Source organism: Oncorhynchus keta, chromosome 10, assembly GCF_023373465.1.
Source record: "Oncorhynchus keta strain PuntledgeMale-10-30-2019 chromosome 10, Oket_V2, whole genome shotgun sequence".
Lineage (NCBI taxonomy): Eukaryota > Metazoa > Chordata > Actinopteri > Salmoniformes > Salmonidae > Oncorhynchus > Oncorhynchus keta.
Genome location: NC_068430.1, coordinates 6,706,883 through 6,727,694, shown reverse-complemented (window position 1 = coordinate 6,727,694; position 20,812 = coordinate 6,706,883). Strand labels below are relative to the sequence as shown.

Here is a 20,812-nt window from a genome sequence, read left to right as displayed (position 1 = left end):
AGGCTCCCCATCACATTGAGTGTCTCCTCATGGGTTTATTATCAGTAATAGATCTATGTATTCCTCTCTAGGAGACAGACAGGCTCCCCATCACATAGTGTCTCCTCATGGGTTTATTATCAGTAATAGATCTATGTATTCCTCTCTAGGAGACAGACAGGCTCCCCATCACATCGAGTGTCTCCTCATGGGTTTATTATCAGTAATAGATCTATGTATTCCTCTCTAGGAGACAGACAGGCTCCCCATCACATCGAGTGTCTCCTCATGGGTTTATTATCAGTAATGGATGTATTCCTCTCTAGGAGACAGGCAGCATCCCCATCACATAGTGTCTCCTCATGGGTTTATTATCAGTAATAGATCTATGTATTCCTCTCTAGGAGACAGACAGGCTCCCCATCACATCGAGTGTCTCCTCATGAGTTTATTATCAGTAATAGATCTATGTATTCCTCTCTAGGAGACAGACAGGCTCCCCATCACATCGAGTGTCTCCTCATGGGTTTATTATCAGTAATGGATGTATTCCTCTCTAGGAGACAGGCAGCATCCCCATCACATAGTGTCTCCTCATGGGTTTATTATCAGTAATAGATCTATGTATTCCTCTCTAGGAGACAGACAGCATCCCCATCACATCGAGTGTCTCCTCATGGGTTTATTATCAGTAATAGATCTATGTATTCCTCTCTAGGAGACAGACAGGCTCCCCATCACATCGAGTGTCTCCTCATGGGTTTATTATCAGTAATAGATGTATTCCTCTCTAGGAGACAGACAGGCTCCCCATCACATCGAGTGTCTCCTCATGGGTTTATTATCAGTAATAGATCTATGTATTCCTCTCTAGGAGACAGACAGGCTCCCCATCACATCGAGTGTCTCCTCATGGGTTTATTATCAGTAATAGATGTATGTATTCCTCTCTAGGAGACAGACAGGCTCCCCATCACATCGAGTGTCTCCTCATGGGTTTATTATCAGTAATAGATCTATGTATTCCTCTCTAGGAGACAGACAGGCTCCCCATCACATCGAGTGTCTCCTCATGGGTTTATTATCAGTAATAGATCTATGTATTCCTCTCTAGGAGACAGACAGGCTCCCCATCACATCGAGTGTCTCCTCATGGGTTTATTATCAGTAATAGATCTATGTATTCCTCTCTAGGAGACAGACAGGCTCCCCATCACATCGAGTGTCTCCTCATGGGTTTATTATCAGTAATAGATCTATGTATTCCTCTCTAGGCGACAGGCAGCATCCCCATCACGGTGCGTCACATCGAGTCCATGATCCGCATGGCGGAGGCCCACGCCAGGATGCACCTCCGAGACTACGTAGTGGAGGACGACGTCAACATGGCCATCAGAGTCATGCTGGAGAGCTTCATCGACACTCAGAAGTTCAGCGTCATGAGGAGCATGAGGAAGGTAAGCACAGGAACGGACTCCTCGACTTTAGGGGCCTCTGGTCGTCGACCTTAGTGGCCTCGGGTCGTCAACCTTAGTGGCCTCGGGTCGTCGACATTAGTGGCCTGGGTCGTCGACATTAGGGGCCTGGGTCGTCGACATTAGGGGCCTGGGTCGTCGACATTAGGGGCCTGGGTCGTCGACATTAGGGGCCTGGGTCGTCGACATTAGGGGCCTGGGTCGTCGACAAAAGTTCACTTTCAATGGATATGAATTGGTGTCTGGGAAACCAGTCCTAGGAGAAGGCTTGCTAGTTACTTCCTCTAGTGACATCCTGAAATCAACCCGTCTTCTCCCTCGTTTACTGGTTTTCAGACAGGACAACTGGCTGCTGTTTACTCTGAACCCAACTTCCTCTTCTTCTCTCTAGACGTTTGCCCGTTACCTGGCGTTCAGACAGGACAACTGGCTGCTGTTTACTCTGAACCCAACTTCCTCTTCTTCTCTCTAGACGTTTGCCCGTTACCTGGCGTTCAGACAGGACAACTGGCTGCTGTTTACTCTGAACCCAACTTCCTCTTCTTCTCTCTAGACGTTTGCCCGTTACCTGGCGTTCAGACGAGACAACAACGAGTTGCTGCTGTTCATCCTGAAGCAGCTGGTGTCAGAGCAGGTGGCGTATCAGAGGAACCGGTACGGAGCACAGCAGGACACCATCGAGATCCCAGAGAAAGACCTGGTGGACAAGGTAATGAGCTGTTAGTTAGTCGTGGTGTTGTCTTAACGAATGATGTAAAATGTCTTCCTCGGTAATGTACTATTATACCAAGCTGCTAATCACGGTGCCATCTCAATAGTCTGATGGTTTCGTCTCCTCTCCCTTGTCTGTTGACTAGCGAGATGCTAACCGTTGGCATAATCTCAATAATGTCAACTTGATTCAACTCTTTATCTATTTCTATTCTCTCTCCTTCCCCAGGCCAGACAGATCAGCATCCACAACCTGTCAGTGTTCTATGACAGCGACGCGTTCCGATCCAACAAGTTCTCTCACGACACGAAGAAGAAGCTGATCCTGCAGCAGTTCTAAATCTGTTTCCTGGGTAAAAAAAAGACTAGCCTCTGTCTGTGTTCTAAATTCACCCTTTCCATATGCAGTGTACTACTTTTGAATAGGGCCCATAGGGGTGTGATTTATTTTTTGGGGACACAGCCTGTCTGGATGTGTAAATAGTTGTAAATGTGTGTCATCCTGTTTGTTGGTAAAAAGGAGAATCCTAATAGGGAACGAAATGGCCCAATTTTAATGCATCAATGTTACAATTTGTATCTGTTAATGTACCAAGTTTTGTGAACGTCATTCCAAACTACTTTCTACTTTTACATTCTGGAACACATCTTGTGTGTTTTTTGTTACGGACTTTTGGACGTGTAACTGAGTATTAATGTCTTGTTTTTATTAGATAATCTGATTTCAGGTCAGATTATCTTCTGGACACTGAAATATGATGTAATATTATTTTCTTCTGAACCAATGACTTTCTGATGACCTTCATGACTTCCTGTTCTGGTCTGTGACTAGAATTCTGGGATAACGTTTTGGTAAATAAATTGCATTTGTTGAAGCATGTCATCACCCTGAATGTACTGAAGACGTGGATCCCGAGTGGCGCAGCTGTCTAAGGCACTTGCATCTCTGTGCTAGAGGTAAAGAGAGAGGTGTCACTACAGACCCTGGTTTGATTCCAGGCTGTATCACAACCAGCTGTGATTAGGAGTCCCGTAGCGCGGCGGACAATTGGCCCAGTGTCGTCCGGGTTAAGGGGATGGTTTGGCCGGGGGGGGTGAGGCCGTAATTGTAAAATAAGAATTTGTTCTTAACTGACTTGCCTAGTTAAATTAAACAAATAAATATAGGTCCTTTTTAAGCTTAAAGGACATAAATCGACCTTTGTGGACGATTGTCACCTGCCGCCACTGCAAGGCATATCGACATCTGTAGGTGTAGTGGTGCGTGATCTCTGATGTTCAGGAAATCGCACATTTTTTTTTTTTTTTTTGCTCGCCTGAGTTCGACTGTGTCATGCTAAAACCGCAGAGGATACTATTTACCAAGGCCCCCTTTTCCGATTTAAAAAGAAATGACCTTTCCTACAAGTCTCAGTAGTTTGGTATTCTGGATGCTTTCTTTCTGAATGCACTACTACCTCAATTACATGTTATTTGCTGTGAAATGTATTCCTTGTGTCACTCTTTTTTTTTTTTTTTTTGTTTTTTTTTTGTTACATTGTTAGAAAAGGACCCGTAAGTAAGCGTTTCACTCGTAGTCTCACCGGTTGTTTATGACGCGCGTGACAGATAAAATGAGATGATTTGATCTTGTCTGTCAGTGAATTAAACTCCTAGCCTGCTGTATATCTCAGCCTGGTCTCATAGACTAAACGTAGCATAGACTAGACGTACTATGACACTCAAATTAGTTTGACATGCTACGTTTACTTAATACAAATTAAAGGAGTGTGCATGTTCGACTCTCATCACAGACAACTTTAGCATTTGAGCTAGTTAGCAACTAAATTCGTTTTCTTCTATTTTGCATGTTTTGTTAACCCTTCCCCTAAACTTAACCCTTCTCCTAACATTGACCTTTTAGCTAGCCCTTATCCTAAACCTTTAACCTAACTCCTAACCTTAACCCCTAGAGCTAGCTAATGTTAGCATTAGCCACCTAGCTAACGTTAGCTACAACAAATTTGTGGATGTCCCGTCATGGGATATGATATATTTTACGAAATGTAATTTGTAACATTGTAGGAATTGCACTTTCGTAACATATCATACCATGATGGACACCCACAAGTTAATACAAAACATAACATGTCATACAGAAATAGGGTGTCTAAAAAATAATAATACGATATGCTCTGAGACCAGGTTGCATCTCTACAGCTCTTTTATCAGAAAACCCAATTGTGGGTGTGGGGTACAATTGGTAGAATACATAAAGGCCTGTTCTTCTAGTTTAAATTCATCACTGCACCCGTGCTATCATTTACACGAAAGAATGTGACTGTCAACATTTAATTCAGACGACAGGGTTTACCTCTGAAGTTTCATTGTTTACATTATGTGACTTACTCTGACGGGTGCTTATGCCCGCACATACAGGCGTTGTCATATGCCGCGTTCAAGACAACTCGGAAATGTCCGACTTGCACACTCGTTGAAGAAATGGTGCCGGAGTTTCCCATTTGGAAAATATCAGAATAGACCAATAACGTACATACATTTTTAACTCGGAGATACTGAGTTTCCAAGTTGTATTGAAAGCACCATAGTGGCAGCATCTGTCAGTGCGAGCCTGTCTCCACACACACATAGCGCTGAGAGAGACGCAGATAATCGTGAACCGGATCATCCAAGTTCAGACGCTTATCACGCTCAGCGTTTTTCTTAACCAGCCAGTATGCGATGAGGTGCGTTCTCTCCGCCCGCTACAGCTGAAAACCAACGAGCAACAACAATTCTAAATAGTGTGGAATTGTTTTCGCTGCAGTCATGGCAGGCCTGCTTCGCCCGCTTTTATTCGGTAAGTCTTGTTTTTAGTATGGCAGGTCTGCGCCGCTACTGTAGTCTAGTTACTGTTATTGGTGTCGCATGATAGCCCAAATCAATGTAAACTACGCGCTCAGTCTCTTTCAATTGAATATTGCTTGGTTGAAACATTGATACAATTTTTTAAGAATCATTTGTAATTGTTTAAATGATGATTATTCGTGTTTTCTAACAGGATCCTCTTCCTACTATGAATTATCAACAAAAGCTCAATATGTCTCACTGAGTGTGTTTCTGCAGCGATCATAAATCACACGCCGTGTTTTCTAAAGCAATATTCACAGATGCATAAAATTGTCATCATAATAAGTCTATTGTCCAACAAAGGAGGGCCTGTATGTATCCAAAGAAAATCCACGTAGTTATGCTCTGTCATATCTCCTACTTGAAAAGAAGAGAATGTTGAATGTGACTCATTGTGAGGCTTATTATAAAAGTGGGACCCACTGATTGGTGCAGTAGTGAATTCAATTAGACCGGTGTTTTAAACATGAAACCAGCGTGTTTTAAAATACATGATCGTTTTTCTTTTTGTTAATCTGACATCATGAGATTATTCAGATTTAAAATAGATGTCAAAACAATAAATATGATAGTTTACAGTACAGTACCAATGTTTTCCTGTTCCCGTGAAGTACACAGCCTAGACAAAGAAGTGCGTCTGTCCTCAGACAGTTGAGAAGCAACACCAAACTCACGAGGAGCTGAATTGTTTAGATCTAGAATTGATCATCTAAGGAAAACCGGTTACATGTAGGCTGTAATGAAGTTCCTACAGGCTAGTCATTATACTGGACACGAGGAGCACAACACAGTCGAACCTGGTTGGAGATTATCCCGTTACTAGAGAGCACACACATTTATCTTGACAGTCAGTGGAGCACGTGTTTTCCTTCTCAGTTAAGTGGCTTTACCACTCAACCCCCCCCAACCCATAGTTTCATTGTAGTGACACTCTGCCTGACAGATATTGATTGCATGGAACATTGTAAACCATCAGAACAGAGACCACTAATTAGTGTTGCCACTCAGTGCTATAGCCAACTCCTTGTATTGTATGGTTCAATGAAAACGGTAGTCAGAGGAGTCTCCTCATGGTTCAATGAAAACGGTAGTCAGAGGAGTCTCCTCATGGTTCAATGAAAACGGTAGTCAGAGGAGTCTCCTTATGGTTCAATGAAAACGGCAGTCAGAGGAGTCTCTCTCCTCATGGTTCAATGAAAACGGCAGTCAGAGGAGTCTCCTTATGGTTCAATGAAAACGGCAGTCAGAGGAGGCTCCTTATGGTTCAATGAAAACGGTAGTCAGAGGAGTCTCCTTATGGTTCAATGAAAACGGCAGTCAGAGGAGTCTCCTTATGGTTCAATGAAAACGGCAGTCAGAGGAGGCTCCTTATGGTTCAATGAAAACGGTAGTCAGAGGAGTCTCCTTATGGTTCAATGAAAACGGTAGTCAGGGGAGTCTCCTCATGGTTCAATGAAAACGGTAGTCAGAGGAGTCTCCTCATGGTTCAATGAAAACTGCAGTCAGAGGAGTCTCCTCATGGTTCAATGAAAACGGTAGTCAGAGGAGTCTCCTCATGGTTCAATGAAAACGGTAGTCAGAGGAGTCTCCTTATGGTTCAATGAAAACGGCAGTCAGAGGAGTCTTCTCATGGTTCAATGAAAACGGCAGTCAGAGGAGTCTCCTCATGGTTCAATGAAAATGGTAGTCAGAGGAGTCTCCTTATGGTTCAATGGAAACGGTAGTCAGAGGAGTCTCCTCATGGTTCAATGAAAACGGTAGTCAGAGGAGTCTCCTCATGGTTCAATGAAAACGGCAGTCAGAGGAGTCTCCTCATGGTTCAATGAAAACGGTAGTCAGAGGAGGCTCCTTATGGTTCAATGAAAACGGCAGTCAGAGGAGTCTCCTTATGGTTCAATGAAAACGGCAGTCAGGAGGCTCCTCATGGTTCAATGAAAACGGCAGTCAGAGGAGTCTCCTCATGGTTCAATGAAAACGGCAGTCAGAGGAGTCTCCTTATGGTTCAATGAAAACGGCAGTCAGGAGGCTCCTCATGGTTCTATGAAAACGGCAGTCAGAGGAGGCTCCTCATGGTTCAATGAAAACGGCAGTCAGGAGGCTCCTCATGGTTCTATGAAAACGGCAGTCAGAGGAGTCTCCTTATGGTTCAATGAAAACGGCAGTCAGGAGGCTCCTCATGGTTCTATGAAAACGGCAGTCAGAGGAGTCTCCTTATGGTTCAATGAAAACGGTAGTCAGAGGAGTCTCTCTCCTTATGGTTCAATGAAAACGGTAGTCAGAGGAGTCTCCTCATGGTTCAATGAAAACGGTAGTCAGAGGAGTCTCCTCATGGTTCAATGAAAACGGCAGTCAGAGGAGTTGGCCTACTGGTATGGAACCAGGCTACACCCCTTTTCTATATCCTGTCACCACATCCACACTCAGGGAAATCATTTGCCAACTTCATCATTTTTTATGAGGGGATTGTATTCTTTTCTGTCCTATTTCCATAACAGCCAATGAGAATAGTACCTTGTCGCTCTATTGGTCCAGTGCTGACATTTACAGTAGTGCTGACATTTACAGTAGCGCTGACATTTACAGTAGTGCTGACATCTGTTTTAAGCACTATGCAGGCGCGGAAGAACAAGGACAGCACTTCGGTCCAGTAGCCTATAGGCTTTTCTGAAACTCCCTCCCTCCACTGGCTCTGTGAAATGTGTTTATTCAACACAATGCTTTCCACTGCACTGGCTGGCTGGCTGACTGGCTGGCTGGCTGGCTGGCTGACTGGCTGGCTGGCTGACTGGCTGGCTGGCTGGCTGGCTGGCTGGCTCACGACATCAGGAAGGATTCAATATCCAAAACCGTGATTGTTTCTCAGTGACTATAATCTCAATGATTATTTTATTATTACATTTGGAAAGTATTCAGATCCTCTGACTTTCACCACATTTTTTTACGTAACAGCCATATTCTAAAATGGATTCAATTGTTTTTTTCCTCATCAATCTATACACAATACCCCACAATGACATCACAATACCCCACAATGACATCACAATAACCCACAATGACATCACAATACCCCACAATGACATCACAATACCCCACAATGACAAAGCAAAAACAGGTTTGAGATTTTAGCAATAGTATAAATAAATAAATAAAATACAAATATTACATTTGCATAAGTATTCAGACCTTTTACTCGGTACTTTGTCGAAGCACCTTTGGCAGTGATTACAGCCTCGAATGTTCTTGGGTATGATGCTACAAGCTTGGCATACCTGAATTTGGGGAGTTTCTCCCAATCTTCTCTGTAGATCCTCTCAAGCTCTGTCAGGTTGGATGGGGAGCGTCGCTGTACAGCTATTTTCAGGTCTCTCCAGAGACGTTAGTTCGGTTTCAAGTCTGGGGTCTGGCTGGGCTACTCAAGGTCATTCTGAAACTTGTCCTGAAGCCACTGCTGTGTTGTCTTGGCTGTGTGTTTGGGCTCGTTATCCTGTTGGAAGGGTGAACCTTCGCCCCAGTCTGAGGTCCTGAGTGCTCTGGAGCAGGTTTTCATCAAGGATCTCTCTGTACTTTGCTCTGTCCATCTTTCCCTCGATCTTGACTAGTCTCCCAGTCCCTGCCGCTGAAAAAACATTCCCACAGCATGATGATGCCACCACCATGCTTCACCGTAGGGATTGTGCCAGCTTTCCTCCAGATGTAATGCCTGGCATTCAGGACAAAGAGTTCAATTTTGGTTTCATCAGACCAGAGAATCTTGTTTCTCATGGTCTGAGAGTCTTTAGGTGCCATTTGGCAAACTACAAGCGGGATGTCATGAGCCTTTTACTGAGGAGTGGCTTCTGTCTGTCCACTCTACCATAATGGCCTGATTGGTGGAGTGCTGCAGAGATGGTTGTCCTTCTGGATGGTTCTCCCATCTCCACAGGGGAACTCTAGAGCTCTCAGAGTGACCATCGGGTTCTTGGTCACCTCCCTGACCAAGGCTCTTCTCCCCCGATTGCTCAGTTTGGGATGAGTTTTGGTGGTTCCAAACTTCTTCCATTTAAGAATGATGGAGGCCACTAGGTTCTAGGGGACCTTTAATGCTGCAGAAATGTTTTGGTACCCTTCCCCAGATCTGTACCTCGACACAATCCTGTCTCAGAGCTCTAGGGACAATTCCTTCGACTTCCTGGCTTGGTTTTTGCTCTGACATGCACTGTCAACTGTGGGACCTTATAAAGACAGGTGTGTCCCTTTCCAAATCATGTCAAATCACTTTACCACAGGTGGACTCCACTCAAGTTAAAGAAACATCTCAAGGATGGTCAATGGAAACAGGATGCACCTGAGCTAAATTGCAAGTCTCTTAGCAAAGGGTCTGAATACTTATGGTATTTTTGTTTAAAAAAAACTGTTTTCTCTTTGTCATTATGGGGTATTGTGATGTCATTATGGGGTATTGTGATGTCATTATGGGGTATTGTGATGTCATCATGGGGTATTGTGATGTCATTATAGGGTTTGTGTGTAGATCGATGAGGAAAAACATTAATGTAATCCATTTTAGAATAAGGCTGTAATGTAAAAAAATGTGGAAAAAGTCAAGGAGTCTAAATACTTTCCGAATGCCCTGTATACACATATAAACCTGCTAATCTCAGCCTGTTCACTTTCAACAGTTTTCTGCTGTGTGAAATGTACACTGTAGGCAGCCAGAGAACAGGCACTATGCATTTCACTACTACCCACAGCTAAAGCTACCTGGCTGCCTACACAGTGCTGCAAAGTCAACCTCCCTCTGTCTGTAGCCCTGCCATCCTCCTACAGGACACATCAGCATCCTGGAACCCATTCAACGCAGGTAGAATAGTCATTAATCATACTATTGACCCTCATGAATGTACTTAGCAGGACAGGTAAGTGATTGATTGATCACTGATGTGGAATGATATGGATATAAGGAGATGAAGCAGCTGAAGCACTTGTGTGAATCACACACACACACAGTTTATACTACCGGTCAAAAGTTTTAGAACACCTACTCATTCAAGGGTTTTTCTTTATTTTTTAAAACAATTTTCTACATTGTACAATAATAGTGAAGACATCAAAACTATGATATAACACATATGGAATCATGTAGTAACCAAAAAAGTGTTAAACAAATTAGATTCTTCAAATAGCCACCCTTTGCCTTGATGACAGCTTTGCACACTCTTGGCATTCTCTCAACTAGCTTCACGAGGTAGTCACCTGGAATGCATTTCAATTAACAGGTGTGCCTTCTTAAGGTCATTTGTGGAATTTCTTTCCTTCTTAATGCGTTTGAGCCGATCATTTGTGTTGTGACAAGGTAGGGTTGGTTTACAGAAGATAGCCCTATTTGGTATAAGACCAAGTCCATATTATGACAAGAACAGCTCAAATAAACAAGGAGAAACGACAGTCCATCATTACTTTTAAGACATGAAGATCAGTCTATCCGGAAAATGTCAAGAACTTTGAAATTTTCTTCAAGTGCAGTTGCAAAAACCATCAGGTGCTATGATGAAACTGGCTCTCATGAGGACCGCCACAGGAATGGAAGACCCAGAGTCACCTCTGCTGCAGAGGATAAGTTCATTAAGTTAACTGTCTCTCATGAGGACTGCCACAGGAAAGGAAGACCCAGAGTCACCTCTGCTGCAGAGGATAAGTTCATTAGAGTTACCAGCTGCAGAAATTGCAGCCCAAATAAATGCTTCACAGAGTTTAAGGAACAGACACATCTCAACATCAACTGTTCAGAGGAGACTGTGAATCAGGCCTTCATGGTTGAATTGCTACAAAGATACCACTACTAATGGACACCAATAAGAAGAAGATACTTGCTTGGGCCAAGAAACACGAGAAATGGACATTAGACCGGTGGAAATTTGCCCTTTTAGTCCGGAATCCAAATTGGAGATGTTTGGTTCCAACCGCCGTGTCTTTGTGAGATGCTGTGTGGGTGAACGGATGATCTCTGCAAGTTTATTTCCCACTGTAAAGCATGGAGGAGGAGGTGTTATGTCTTTGTGAGATGCTGTGTGGGTGAACGGATGATCTCTGCAAGTTTATTTCCCACTGTAAAGCATGGAGGAGGAGGTGTTATGTCTTTGTGAGATGCGGTGTGGGTGAACGGATGATCTCTGCATGTTTATTTCCCACTGTAAAGCATGGAGGAGGAGGTGTTATGTCTTTGTGAGATGCGGTGTGGGTGAACGGATGATCTCTACAAGTTTATTTCCCACTGTAAAGCATGGAGGAGGAGGTGTTATGTCTTTGTGAGATGCGGTGTGGGTGAACGGATGATCTCTGCAAGTTTATTTCCCACTGTAAAGCATGGAGGAGGAGGTGTTATGTCTTTGTGAGATGCGGTGTGGGTGAACGGATGATCTCTGCAAGTTTATTTCCCACTGTAAAGCATGGAGGAGGAGGTGTTATGATGTTGGGTGTGCTTTGCTGGTGACACTGTCTGTGATTTATTTAGAATTAAAGGTGCACTTATCCAGCATGGCTACTACAGCATTCTGCAGTGATACACCATCCCATCTGGCTTGGGCTTAGTGGGACTATCATTTGTTTTTCAACAGGACAATGACCCAACCCACCTCCAGGCTGTGTAAGGGCTATTTGACCAAGAAGGAGAGTGATGGAGTGCTGCATCAGATGACCTGGCCTCCACAATCACCTAACCTCAACCCAATTGAGATGGTTTGGGATGAGTCGGAACGTAGAGTGAAGTAAAAGCAGCCAACAAGTGCTCAGCATATGTGGGAATTCCTTCAAGACTGTTGGAAAAGCATTCCAGGTGAAGCTGGTTGAGAGAATGCCAAAGAGTGTGCAAAGCTGTCATCAAGGCAAAGGGTGGCTATTTGAAGAATCTCAAGTATAAAATATATTTAGATTTGTTGAACATGTTTTCTTTGGTTACTACATGATTCCATGTGTGTTATTTCATAGTTTTGATGTTTCCACTATTATTGTACAATGTGGAAAATAGTTTAATAAAAATCAAGAATAACCTTTGACCTTTAGTGTATGTACCCACGCTTTGGCTAAAGATAATTATGAAGAGTCATACAGTCAATGTCCAGTGTGGTGTGTTGCAGTGATTGAGTGCCCATGTGAAGGGTTACGGTCATCATAATATCTACCCTTAAAGCTCCCTATCTGCCAATGCAGTGCTGCAAAGTCCACTAACCTCTTGTCTGCTGCCCATTCTCCTATCATCCCAGCAGCATATTGGACAGTATTCTCGGCTGGTTGAATAGCCATTCGTCATGGTATTGACCCCCATCAGATGTACATCACCCTTCTGATTGGGTAGAAGAAGGAGATAGAAGACGACAGTGGAAGTCCTGAGAGAACTCTTCAGGACAATCAGCTATTGGCTAAAGATGCACATGACTTGGGTTAAAGATGAAGAATCACACAATCAATGTCACGTCCAATGGGATGCAGGGATTGTGAATGATGTCCAATGGGATGCAGGGATTGTGAATGATGTCCAATGGGATGCAGGGATTGTGAATGATGTCCAATGGGATGCAGGGATTGTGAATGATGTCCAATGGGATGCAGGGATTGTGAATGATGTCCAATGGGATGCAGGGATTGTGAATGATGTCCAATGGGATGCAGGGATTGTGAATTATGTCCAATGGGATGCAGGGATTGTGAATGATGTCCAATGGGATGCAGGGATTGTGAATTATGTCCAATGGGATGCAGGGATTGTGAATGATGTCCAATGGGATGCAGGGATTGTGAATGATGTCCAATGGGATGCAGGGATTGTGAATGATGTCCAATGGGATGCAGGGATTGTGAATGATGTCCAATGGGATGCAGGGATTGTGAATGATGTCCAATGGGATGCAGGGATTGTGAATGATGTCCATTGGGATGCAGGGATTGTGAATGATGTCCAATGGGATGCAGGGATTGTGAATGATGTCCAATGGGATGCAGGGATTGTGAATGATGTCCAATGGGATGCAGGGATTGTGAATGATGTCCAATGGGATGCAGGGATTGTGAATGATGTCCAATGGGATGCAGGGATTGTGAATGATGTCCAATGGGATGCAGGGATTGTGAATGATGTCCAATGGGATGCAGGGATTGTGAATGATGTCCAATGGGATGCAGGGATTGTGAAGGATGTCCAATGGGATGCAGGGATTGTGAAGGATGTCCAATGGGATGCAGTGAAGGATGTGAATAATGTCCAATGGGATGCAGGGATTGTGAAGGATGTGAATAATGTCCAATGGAATGCAGGGATTGTGAAGGATGTGAATAATGTCCAATGGGATGCAGGGATTGTGAGTGAGTGCACATACAGCAGCATCCTGGAAACTATTGAGAGCAGAAAATAATAGTCTTTAATCAATATATTGACCCCCATGAAGAAGACGACGTTGGAAATCCTGAGATAGAGATAACAAAGTAGCTGACACACACACACACACAAGAATCAAACAGTCAATGCCCAGTGTAGTGCAGTGCCTGTGAGTGCAGTGCACATTTGAAGGACGTGGTTCCTTAGGTCCAGACCAGATGGTTAAAACCTCTTGGAGCATCCCTTTAGTGGGATCATTTTCGTCAACATCCGGTGAATTGCAGAGCGCCAAATTCAGATTAAATAACTAAAAATATTACATTTTCATGAAATCTCAAGTGCAATATACCAAAACACAGTTTAGCTTGTTGTTAATCCACCTGGCGTGTCAGATTTCAAAAAAGCTTTACGGTGAAAGCAAACCATGCGATTATGTGAGGACAGCTCTCAGCAGACAAAACATTACAAACAGCTAGCAGCAAAGTAGATTGGTCACGAAAGTCAGAAAAGCAATTAAATGAATCACTTACATTTGATGATCTTCGTATTTTTGCACTCACGAGACTCCCAGTTTTGTTCCATAAAGATTCTCTTTTATATCCAAAAACCTCCATTTGGTCGGTGCGTTTTGTTGAGTAATCCACAGGCTCGTGCAGGTCACGACGGGCAGACAAATTACAAATAGTATCCGTAAAGTTCATAGAAACATGTCAAACATTTTTTTTAAAAATCAATCCTCAGGTTGTTTTTACAATAAATAATCGATAATATTTCAACCGGACGGTAAACTTTTCAATACAAGAGAGAGAGAAAACGTCTCTCTCCAGTGGCGCCCGCATGAACAAATCTAAGGACAACTGGCTATCCACTGACGCGATGTGATCATTCTCGCTAATTTTTCAGAGTAAAAGCTTGAAACTATTTCTAAAGACTGTTCACACCCTGTGTAAGCCATAGGGAAAGGAAACGGGTTGATATCCCTTTAAATGGAGGGAAGGCATGCAATGGAACAGAGCAGTTTCAGAAAAACAGCACTTCCTGGTTGGATTTTCCTCAGGTTTTCGCCTGCAATATCAGTTATGTTATACTCACAGACAATATTTTGACAGGGAACTATAGAGTGTTTTCTATCCTAATCTATCAATTATATGCATATTCTAGCTTCTGGGCCTGAGAAATAGGCAGTTTACTTTGGGAACGTTTTTTATCCAAACATCAAAATACTAGCTTCAAGAGGTTTTAACAACATTGCCCTTCCAGAGCTCAGCAGGAGAGCAAGGAACCAAATGAGTTCCCTGCAAAGTGCTGCTACATAACACAAGGAGCAACAAGGAGCAACACAGGAAGTTGACCTGCAACAGAGAGATGTCAGGGAAGTAAATCATTGGATTTACTGTGGAATCAATTATTTATCACAATCTGGGATCCTCCGTAGATCCTGTTCCAAGTCAAATAAACAGTTTTCTGGTATCTGTTAGGTATGACTTATTAGTGTCTTGTTGTAGTTGCGCTTGTTGCTCTTGTTGTTGTTGTTGCTCTTGTTGTTGTTATGTGAGTATGAATTATTATGGTCAGTAGTACTTAGAAAGGCTATCTGTCATGGGTCAATGAAGTGGCATTCAAAGTAAAGTTTTGTCTCAGTCCTGGGTGATGTCCTAGTCTTGTCCCTGAAGCTAGATGTAGAATACAGCTGTCCTAGTCTTGTCCCTGAAGCTAGATGTAGAATACAGCTGTCCTAGTCTTGTCCCTGAAGCTAGATGTAGAATAGAGCTGTCCTAGTCTTGTCCCTGAAGCTAGATGTAGAATACAGCTGTCCTAGTCTTGTCCCTGAAGCTAGATGTAGAATAGAGCTGTCCTAGTCTTGTCCCTGAAGCTAGATGTAGAATAGAGCTGTCCTAGTCTTGTCCCTGAAGCTAGATGTAGAATAGAGCTGTCCAAGTCTTGTCCCTGAAGCTAGATGTAGAATAGAGCTGTCCTAGTCTTGTCCCTGAAGCTAGATGTAGAATACAGCTGTCCTAGTCTTGTCCCTGAAGCTAGATGTAGAATACAGCTGTCCAAGTCTTGTCCCTGAAGCTAGATGTAGAATGCATTATTGCGTCTGCCCCTTGGTGAAAAAGGGCCTCTTTTCCAAATGGCAATCTTTTCCCTATGGGCCCTGCTCTAAAGTGGTGCGCTGTATAGGTAATTGAGGTGTCATTGGGACGTACTCAAGGTTAGACGCAGACAGCCATGTGGAAACTCAGAGTGTACACAACCAGACCAGTACTATAATAGTTGGCCAGTATGTGGTTCAGTGAAGCACGTTCCCATGATTCCTTACATTGCCTGAGACCTGCCGGAAGACTTGTGTTAGCTCCCTGAGCGTCAGCCTTTAGCTCTGCGCGCTAACACAGCCTCATGGTTGAGACACAGGTTCAAACCCAGTTAGTCACACCAGAGGTTCTGGGGACTCAGAGGAGGATCTTAATTTGATCAGCCTGTTGCAGGATAACTTTCCGGCAATGCAGAAAATGTCAAACGGACGACGCTGGGCCAATTGTGCGCCTCCTCATGGGTCGCCCGGTCACGCACGGCTGTGAAACAGCCTGGGATTGAACCCAGGTCGGTAGTGACGCCTTAAGCACTACAATGGAATGGCTTAGACCGCTGCACCACTCGGAAGGCCTATGACTGACCTCTCTATGGAAAGATAAGACTCTCAATAAGACAATAGTGTTCTCCGTTCTGCTCTACGAGTTTGGAAGTTAACCCATATGAATGAATGGAAGTCTGGAGGTAGTTTCGTGCTAACAAATATAAGGGGTTAAATATGTGTCCAAAAATATATATATATATTTTGTGAGCTTTCTTATATCTCCTAGATATAGGACAGACACTTATTACAAAACCCTCATTCCTTTATGATAGATATTTTAACTGTCTTTTTTTGGCATTTATGAATGTGTTATTTCATGTGTTTCTATGCGCTATAGTAGTAAAGGCGAAATTCAATATTTTATCAAATAATTGTTTTATATATATTTTTTGGTATAGCTAAAGGGGGCCAACAATTCTAAATCAAAATAGCTAAATGATTAATGGTATGACCATCTTTAAACAATTCCATTGGTTAGCTTTTCGAGCTGACAGACAGACAGACAGACAGACAGACAGACAGGCAGGCAGGCAGGCAGGCAGACAGACAGACAGACAGACAGACAGACAGACAGACAGACAGACAGACAGACAGACAGACAGACAGAGCCAACCCAGGAAGAGAACAGAGATGTGTTTGTAGAGCAGACAGACAGACAGACAGACAGACAGAGCCAACCCAGGAAGAGAACAGGGATGTGTTTGTAGAGCTGACAGACAGACAGACAGACAGACAGACAGACAGACAGAGCCAACCCAGGAAGAGAACAGAGATGTGTTTGTAGAGCAGACAGACAGACAGACAGACAGACAGACAGAGCCAACCCAGGAAGAGAACAGGGATGTGTTTGTAGAGCTGACAGACAGACAGACAGACAGACAGACAGACAGACAGACAGAGCCAACCCAGGAAGAGAACAGAGATGTGTTTGTAGAGCAGACAGACAGACAGACAGACAGACAGACAGACAGACAGACAGACAGACAGACAGACAGACAGACAGACAGACAGACAGACAGACAGACAGACAGACAGACAGACAGACAGACAGACAGACAGACAGACAGACAGACAGACAGACAGACAGAGCCAACCCAGGAAGAGAACAGAGATGTGTTTGTAGAGCAGACAGACAGACAGACAGACAGACAGACAGACAGACAGACAGACAGAGCCAACCCAGGAAGAGAACAGAGATGTGTTTGTAGAGCAGACAGACAGACAGACAGACAGACAGACAGACAGACAGACAGACAGACAGACAGACAGACAGAGCCAACCCAGGAAGAGAACAGAGATGTGTTTGTAGAGCAGACAGACAGACAGACAGACAGACAGACAGACAGACAGACAGACAGACTGTCATGTTTTATCATTGGTTATCATGTCTTGTCTCTTTGCTTTCCCTTCTGTTCGTTTCCCCCTGCTGGTCTTATTAGGTTCGTTCCCTTTTTCTATCCCTCTCTCTCCCCCTCCCTCTCTCTCTTCTCTCTATCGTTCCGTTCCTGCTCTCAGCTGTTCCTCATTCTCCTAACTCACTCATTTACTCTTTTCACACCTGTCCCCTATTTTTGCCCTCTGATTAGAGCCCTATTTCTCCCCTTGTTTTCCGCTTCTGTCCTTGTCGGATCCTTGTATGATGTTCGCAGTTCTGTGTCCTTGTCTCGCCCTGTCGTGTTTTACCGTCTTCAGATGCTGCGTGTGAGCAGGTGTCTAGGTCTGCTACGGCCGGTGCCTTCCCGAAGCAACCTGCAGTCTATGCTCGAGTCTCCAGTCAGTCCTTTCTACTGACGAGTGGATTTCAGTTTTCCTGTTTTGTTTTCACCTTGATAATTTCCAGGATTATCACTTTTGTCAAATACTGGAATAAAGACTCTGTTTTGTTAAGTCGCTTTTGGGTCCTCATTCACCCGCATAACAGAAGGATCCGACCAAGAATGGACCCAGCGACTACGGATTCTCGCAACACTGCCGTCGAGATCCAGGGAGCTATGCTCGGCAGACACGAGCAGGAATTGTCTGCTGCTCGTCATGCCGTTGAGACCCTGGCCGGCCAGGTTTCCGACCTCTCAGGACAGTTTCGGAGTCTTCGTCTCGTGCCACCAGCTACTTCCTGGTCTTCCGAGTCTCCGGAACCTAGGGTTAATAACCCGCCATGTTACTCTGGGCAGCCCACTGAGTGCCGCTCCTTTCTCACCCAGTGTGATATTGTGTTCTCTCTCCAACCCAACACATACTCTGGAGAGAGAGCTCGGATTGCTTACGTCATTTCACTCCTTACTGGTCGGGCTCGGGAGTGGGGCACAGCTATCTGGGAGGCAAGAGCTGAGTGTTCTAACAATTATCTTAACTTTAAAGAGGAGATGATACGGGTTTTTGATCGTTCAGTTTTTGGTAAGGAGGCTTCCAGGGCCCTGGCTTCTCTATGTCAAGGTGATCGATCCATAACGGATTACTCTATAGAGTTTCGCACTCTTGCTGCCTCCAGTGACTGGAACGAGCCGGCGTTGCTCGCTCGTTTTCTGGAGGGACTCCACGCTGAGGTTAAAGATGAGATTCTCTCCCGGGAGGTTCCTTCCAGCGTGGACTCTTTGATTGCACTCGCCATCCGCATAGAACGACGGGTAGATCTTCGTCACCGAGCTCGTGGAAGAGAGCTCGCGTTAACGGTGTTCCCCCTCTCCGCATCTCAACCATCGCCTCCCTCCGGCTCTGAGACTGAGCCCATGCAGCTGGGAGGTATTCGCATCTCGACTAAGGAGAGGGAACGGAGGATCACCAACCGCCTTTGCCTCTATTGCGGTTCTGCTGGACATTTTGTCAGTTCATGTCCAGTAAAAGGCCAGAGCTCATCAGTAAGCGGAGGGCTACTGGTGAGCGCTACTACTCAGGTCTCTCCATCTAGATCCTGTACTACCTTGTCGGTCCATTTACGCTGGACCGGTTCGGCTGCTTCCTGCAGTGCCTTGATAGACTCTGGGGCTGAGGGTTGTTTTATGGACGAAGCATGGGCTCGGAAACATGACATTCCTCTCAGACAGTTAGGGAAGCCCACGCCCATGTTCGCCTTAGATGGTAGTCTTCTCCCCAGTATCAGATGTGAGACACTACCTTTAACCCTCACAGTATCTGGTAACCACAGTGAGACCATTTCTTTTTGATTTTTCGTTCACCTTTTACACCTGTTGTTTTGGGTCATCCCTGGCTAGTATGTCATAATCCTTCTATTAATTGGTCTAGTAATTCTATCCTATCCTGGAACGTTTCTTGTCATGTGAAGTGTTTAATGTCTGCTATCCCTCCTGTTTCTTCTGTCCCCTCTTCTCAGGAGGAACCTGGTGATTTGACAGGAGTGCCGGAGGAATATCATGATCTGCGCACGGTCTTCAGTCGGTCCAGAGCCAACTCCCTTCCTCCACACCGGTCGTATGATTGTAGTATTGATCTCCTTCCGGGGACCACTCCCCCTCGGGGTAGACTATACTCTCTGTCGGCTCCCGAACGTAAGGCTCTCGAGGATTATTTGTCTGTTTCTCTCGACGCCGGTACCGTGGTGCCTTCTTCCTCTCCCGCCGGAGCGGGGTTTTTTTGTTAAGAAGAAGGACGGTACTCTGCGCCCCTGCGTGGATTATCGAGGGCTGAATGACATAACGGTTAAGAATCGTTATCCGCTTCCCCTTATGTCGTCAGCCTTCGAAATTCTGCAGGGAGCCAGGTTCTTTACTAAGTTGGACCTTCGTAACGCTTACCATCTCGTGCGCATCAGAGAGGGGGACGAGTGGAAAACGGCGTTTAACACTCCGTTAGGGCATTTTGAGTACCGGGTTCTGCCGTTCGGTCTCGCTAATGCTCCAGCTGTTTTTCAGGCATTAGTTAATGATGTACTGAGAGACATGCTGAACATCTTTGTTTTTGTCTACCTTGACGATATCCTGATTTTTTCACCGTCACTCGAGATTCATGTTCAGCACGTTCGACGTGTACTCCAACGCCTTTTAGAGAATTGTCTCTACGTGAAGGCTGAGAAGTGCGCCTTTCATGTCTCCTCTGTCACATTTCTCGGTTCTGTTATTTCCGCTGAAGGCATTCAGATGGATCCCGCTAAGGTCCAGGCTGTCAGTGATTGGCCCGTTCCAAGGTCACGTGTCGAGTTGCAGCGCTTTCTAGGTTTCGCTAATTTCTATCGGCGTTTCATTCGTAATTTCGGTCAAGTTGCTGCCCCTCTCACAGCTCTTACTTCTGTCAAGACGTGCTTTAAGTGGTCCGGTTCCGCCCAGGGAGCTTTTGATCTCCTCAAGAAGCGTTTTACATCCGCTCCTATCCTTGTTACTCCTGACGTCACTAAACAATTCATTGTCGAGGTTGACGCTTCTGAGGTGGGCGTGGGAGCCATTCTATCTCAGCGCTTCCAGTCTGACGATAAGGTCCATCCTTGCGCTTATTTTTCTCATCGCCTGTCGCCATCGGAACGCAACTATGATGTGGGTAACCGCGAACTGCTCGCCATCCGCTTAGCCCTAGGCGAATGGCGACAGTGGTTGGAGGGGGCGACCGTTCCTTTTGTCGTTTGGACTGACCATAAGAACCTTGAGTACATCCGTTCTGCCAAACGACTTAATGCACGTCAAGCTCGTTGGGCGTTGTTTTTCGCTCGTTTCGAGTTCGTGATTTCTTATCGCCCGGGTAATAAGAACACCAAGCCTGATGCCTTATCCCGTCTCTTTAGTTCTTCTGTGGCTTCTACCGACCCCGAGGGATTCTTCCTGATGGGCGTGT

The 20,812-nt window shown here is 44.8% G+C and overlaps 2 protein-coding genes across 3 annotated transcripts in view; both read left to right on the top strand.

The window, feature by feature from the left end:
- Window positions 1–3,040, top strand: part of LOC118379667 (DNA replication licensing factor mcm2-like) — a 17,980-nt gene extending 14,940 nt beyond the window's left edge. The window contains exons 14-16 of one of the 2 annotated variants that reach the window (XM_052526307.1): window positions 1,254–1,436; window positions 2,008–2,163; window positions 2,395–3,040. In XM_052526307.1, the coding sequence (XP_052382267.1) occupies window positions 1,254–1,436; window positions 2,008–2,163; window positions 2,395–2,505 (450 nt within the window). In that variant the 3' untranslated portion in view covers window positions 2,506–3,040. Of the gene's footprint in view, window positions 1–1,253; window positions 1,437–1,926; window positions 2,164–2,394 lie in introns of those variants that run through there. The other variant, XM_052526308.1, reaches the window with a different exon arrangement.
- Window positions 3,041–3,187: 147 nt separating this feature from the next.
- LOC118389437 (podocalyxin-like protein 2) overlaps window positions 3,188–20,812 on the top strand; it is a gene marked incomplete at its 3' end in the record, with an annotated part of 40,229 nt that continues 22,604 nt past the window's right edge. The window contains exon 1 of the mRNA XM_052528615.1: window positions 3,188–5,004. Coding sequence (XP_052384575.1) covers window positions 4,974–5,004 — 31 coding nt within the window. The remainder of the gene's footprint in view (window positions 5,005–20,812) is intronic.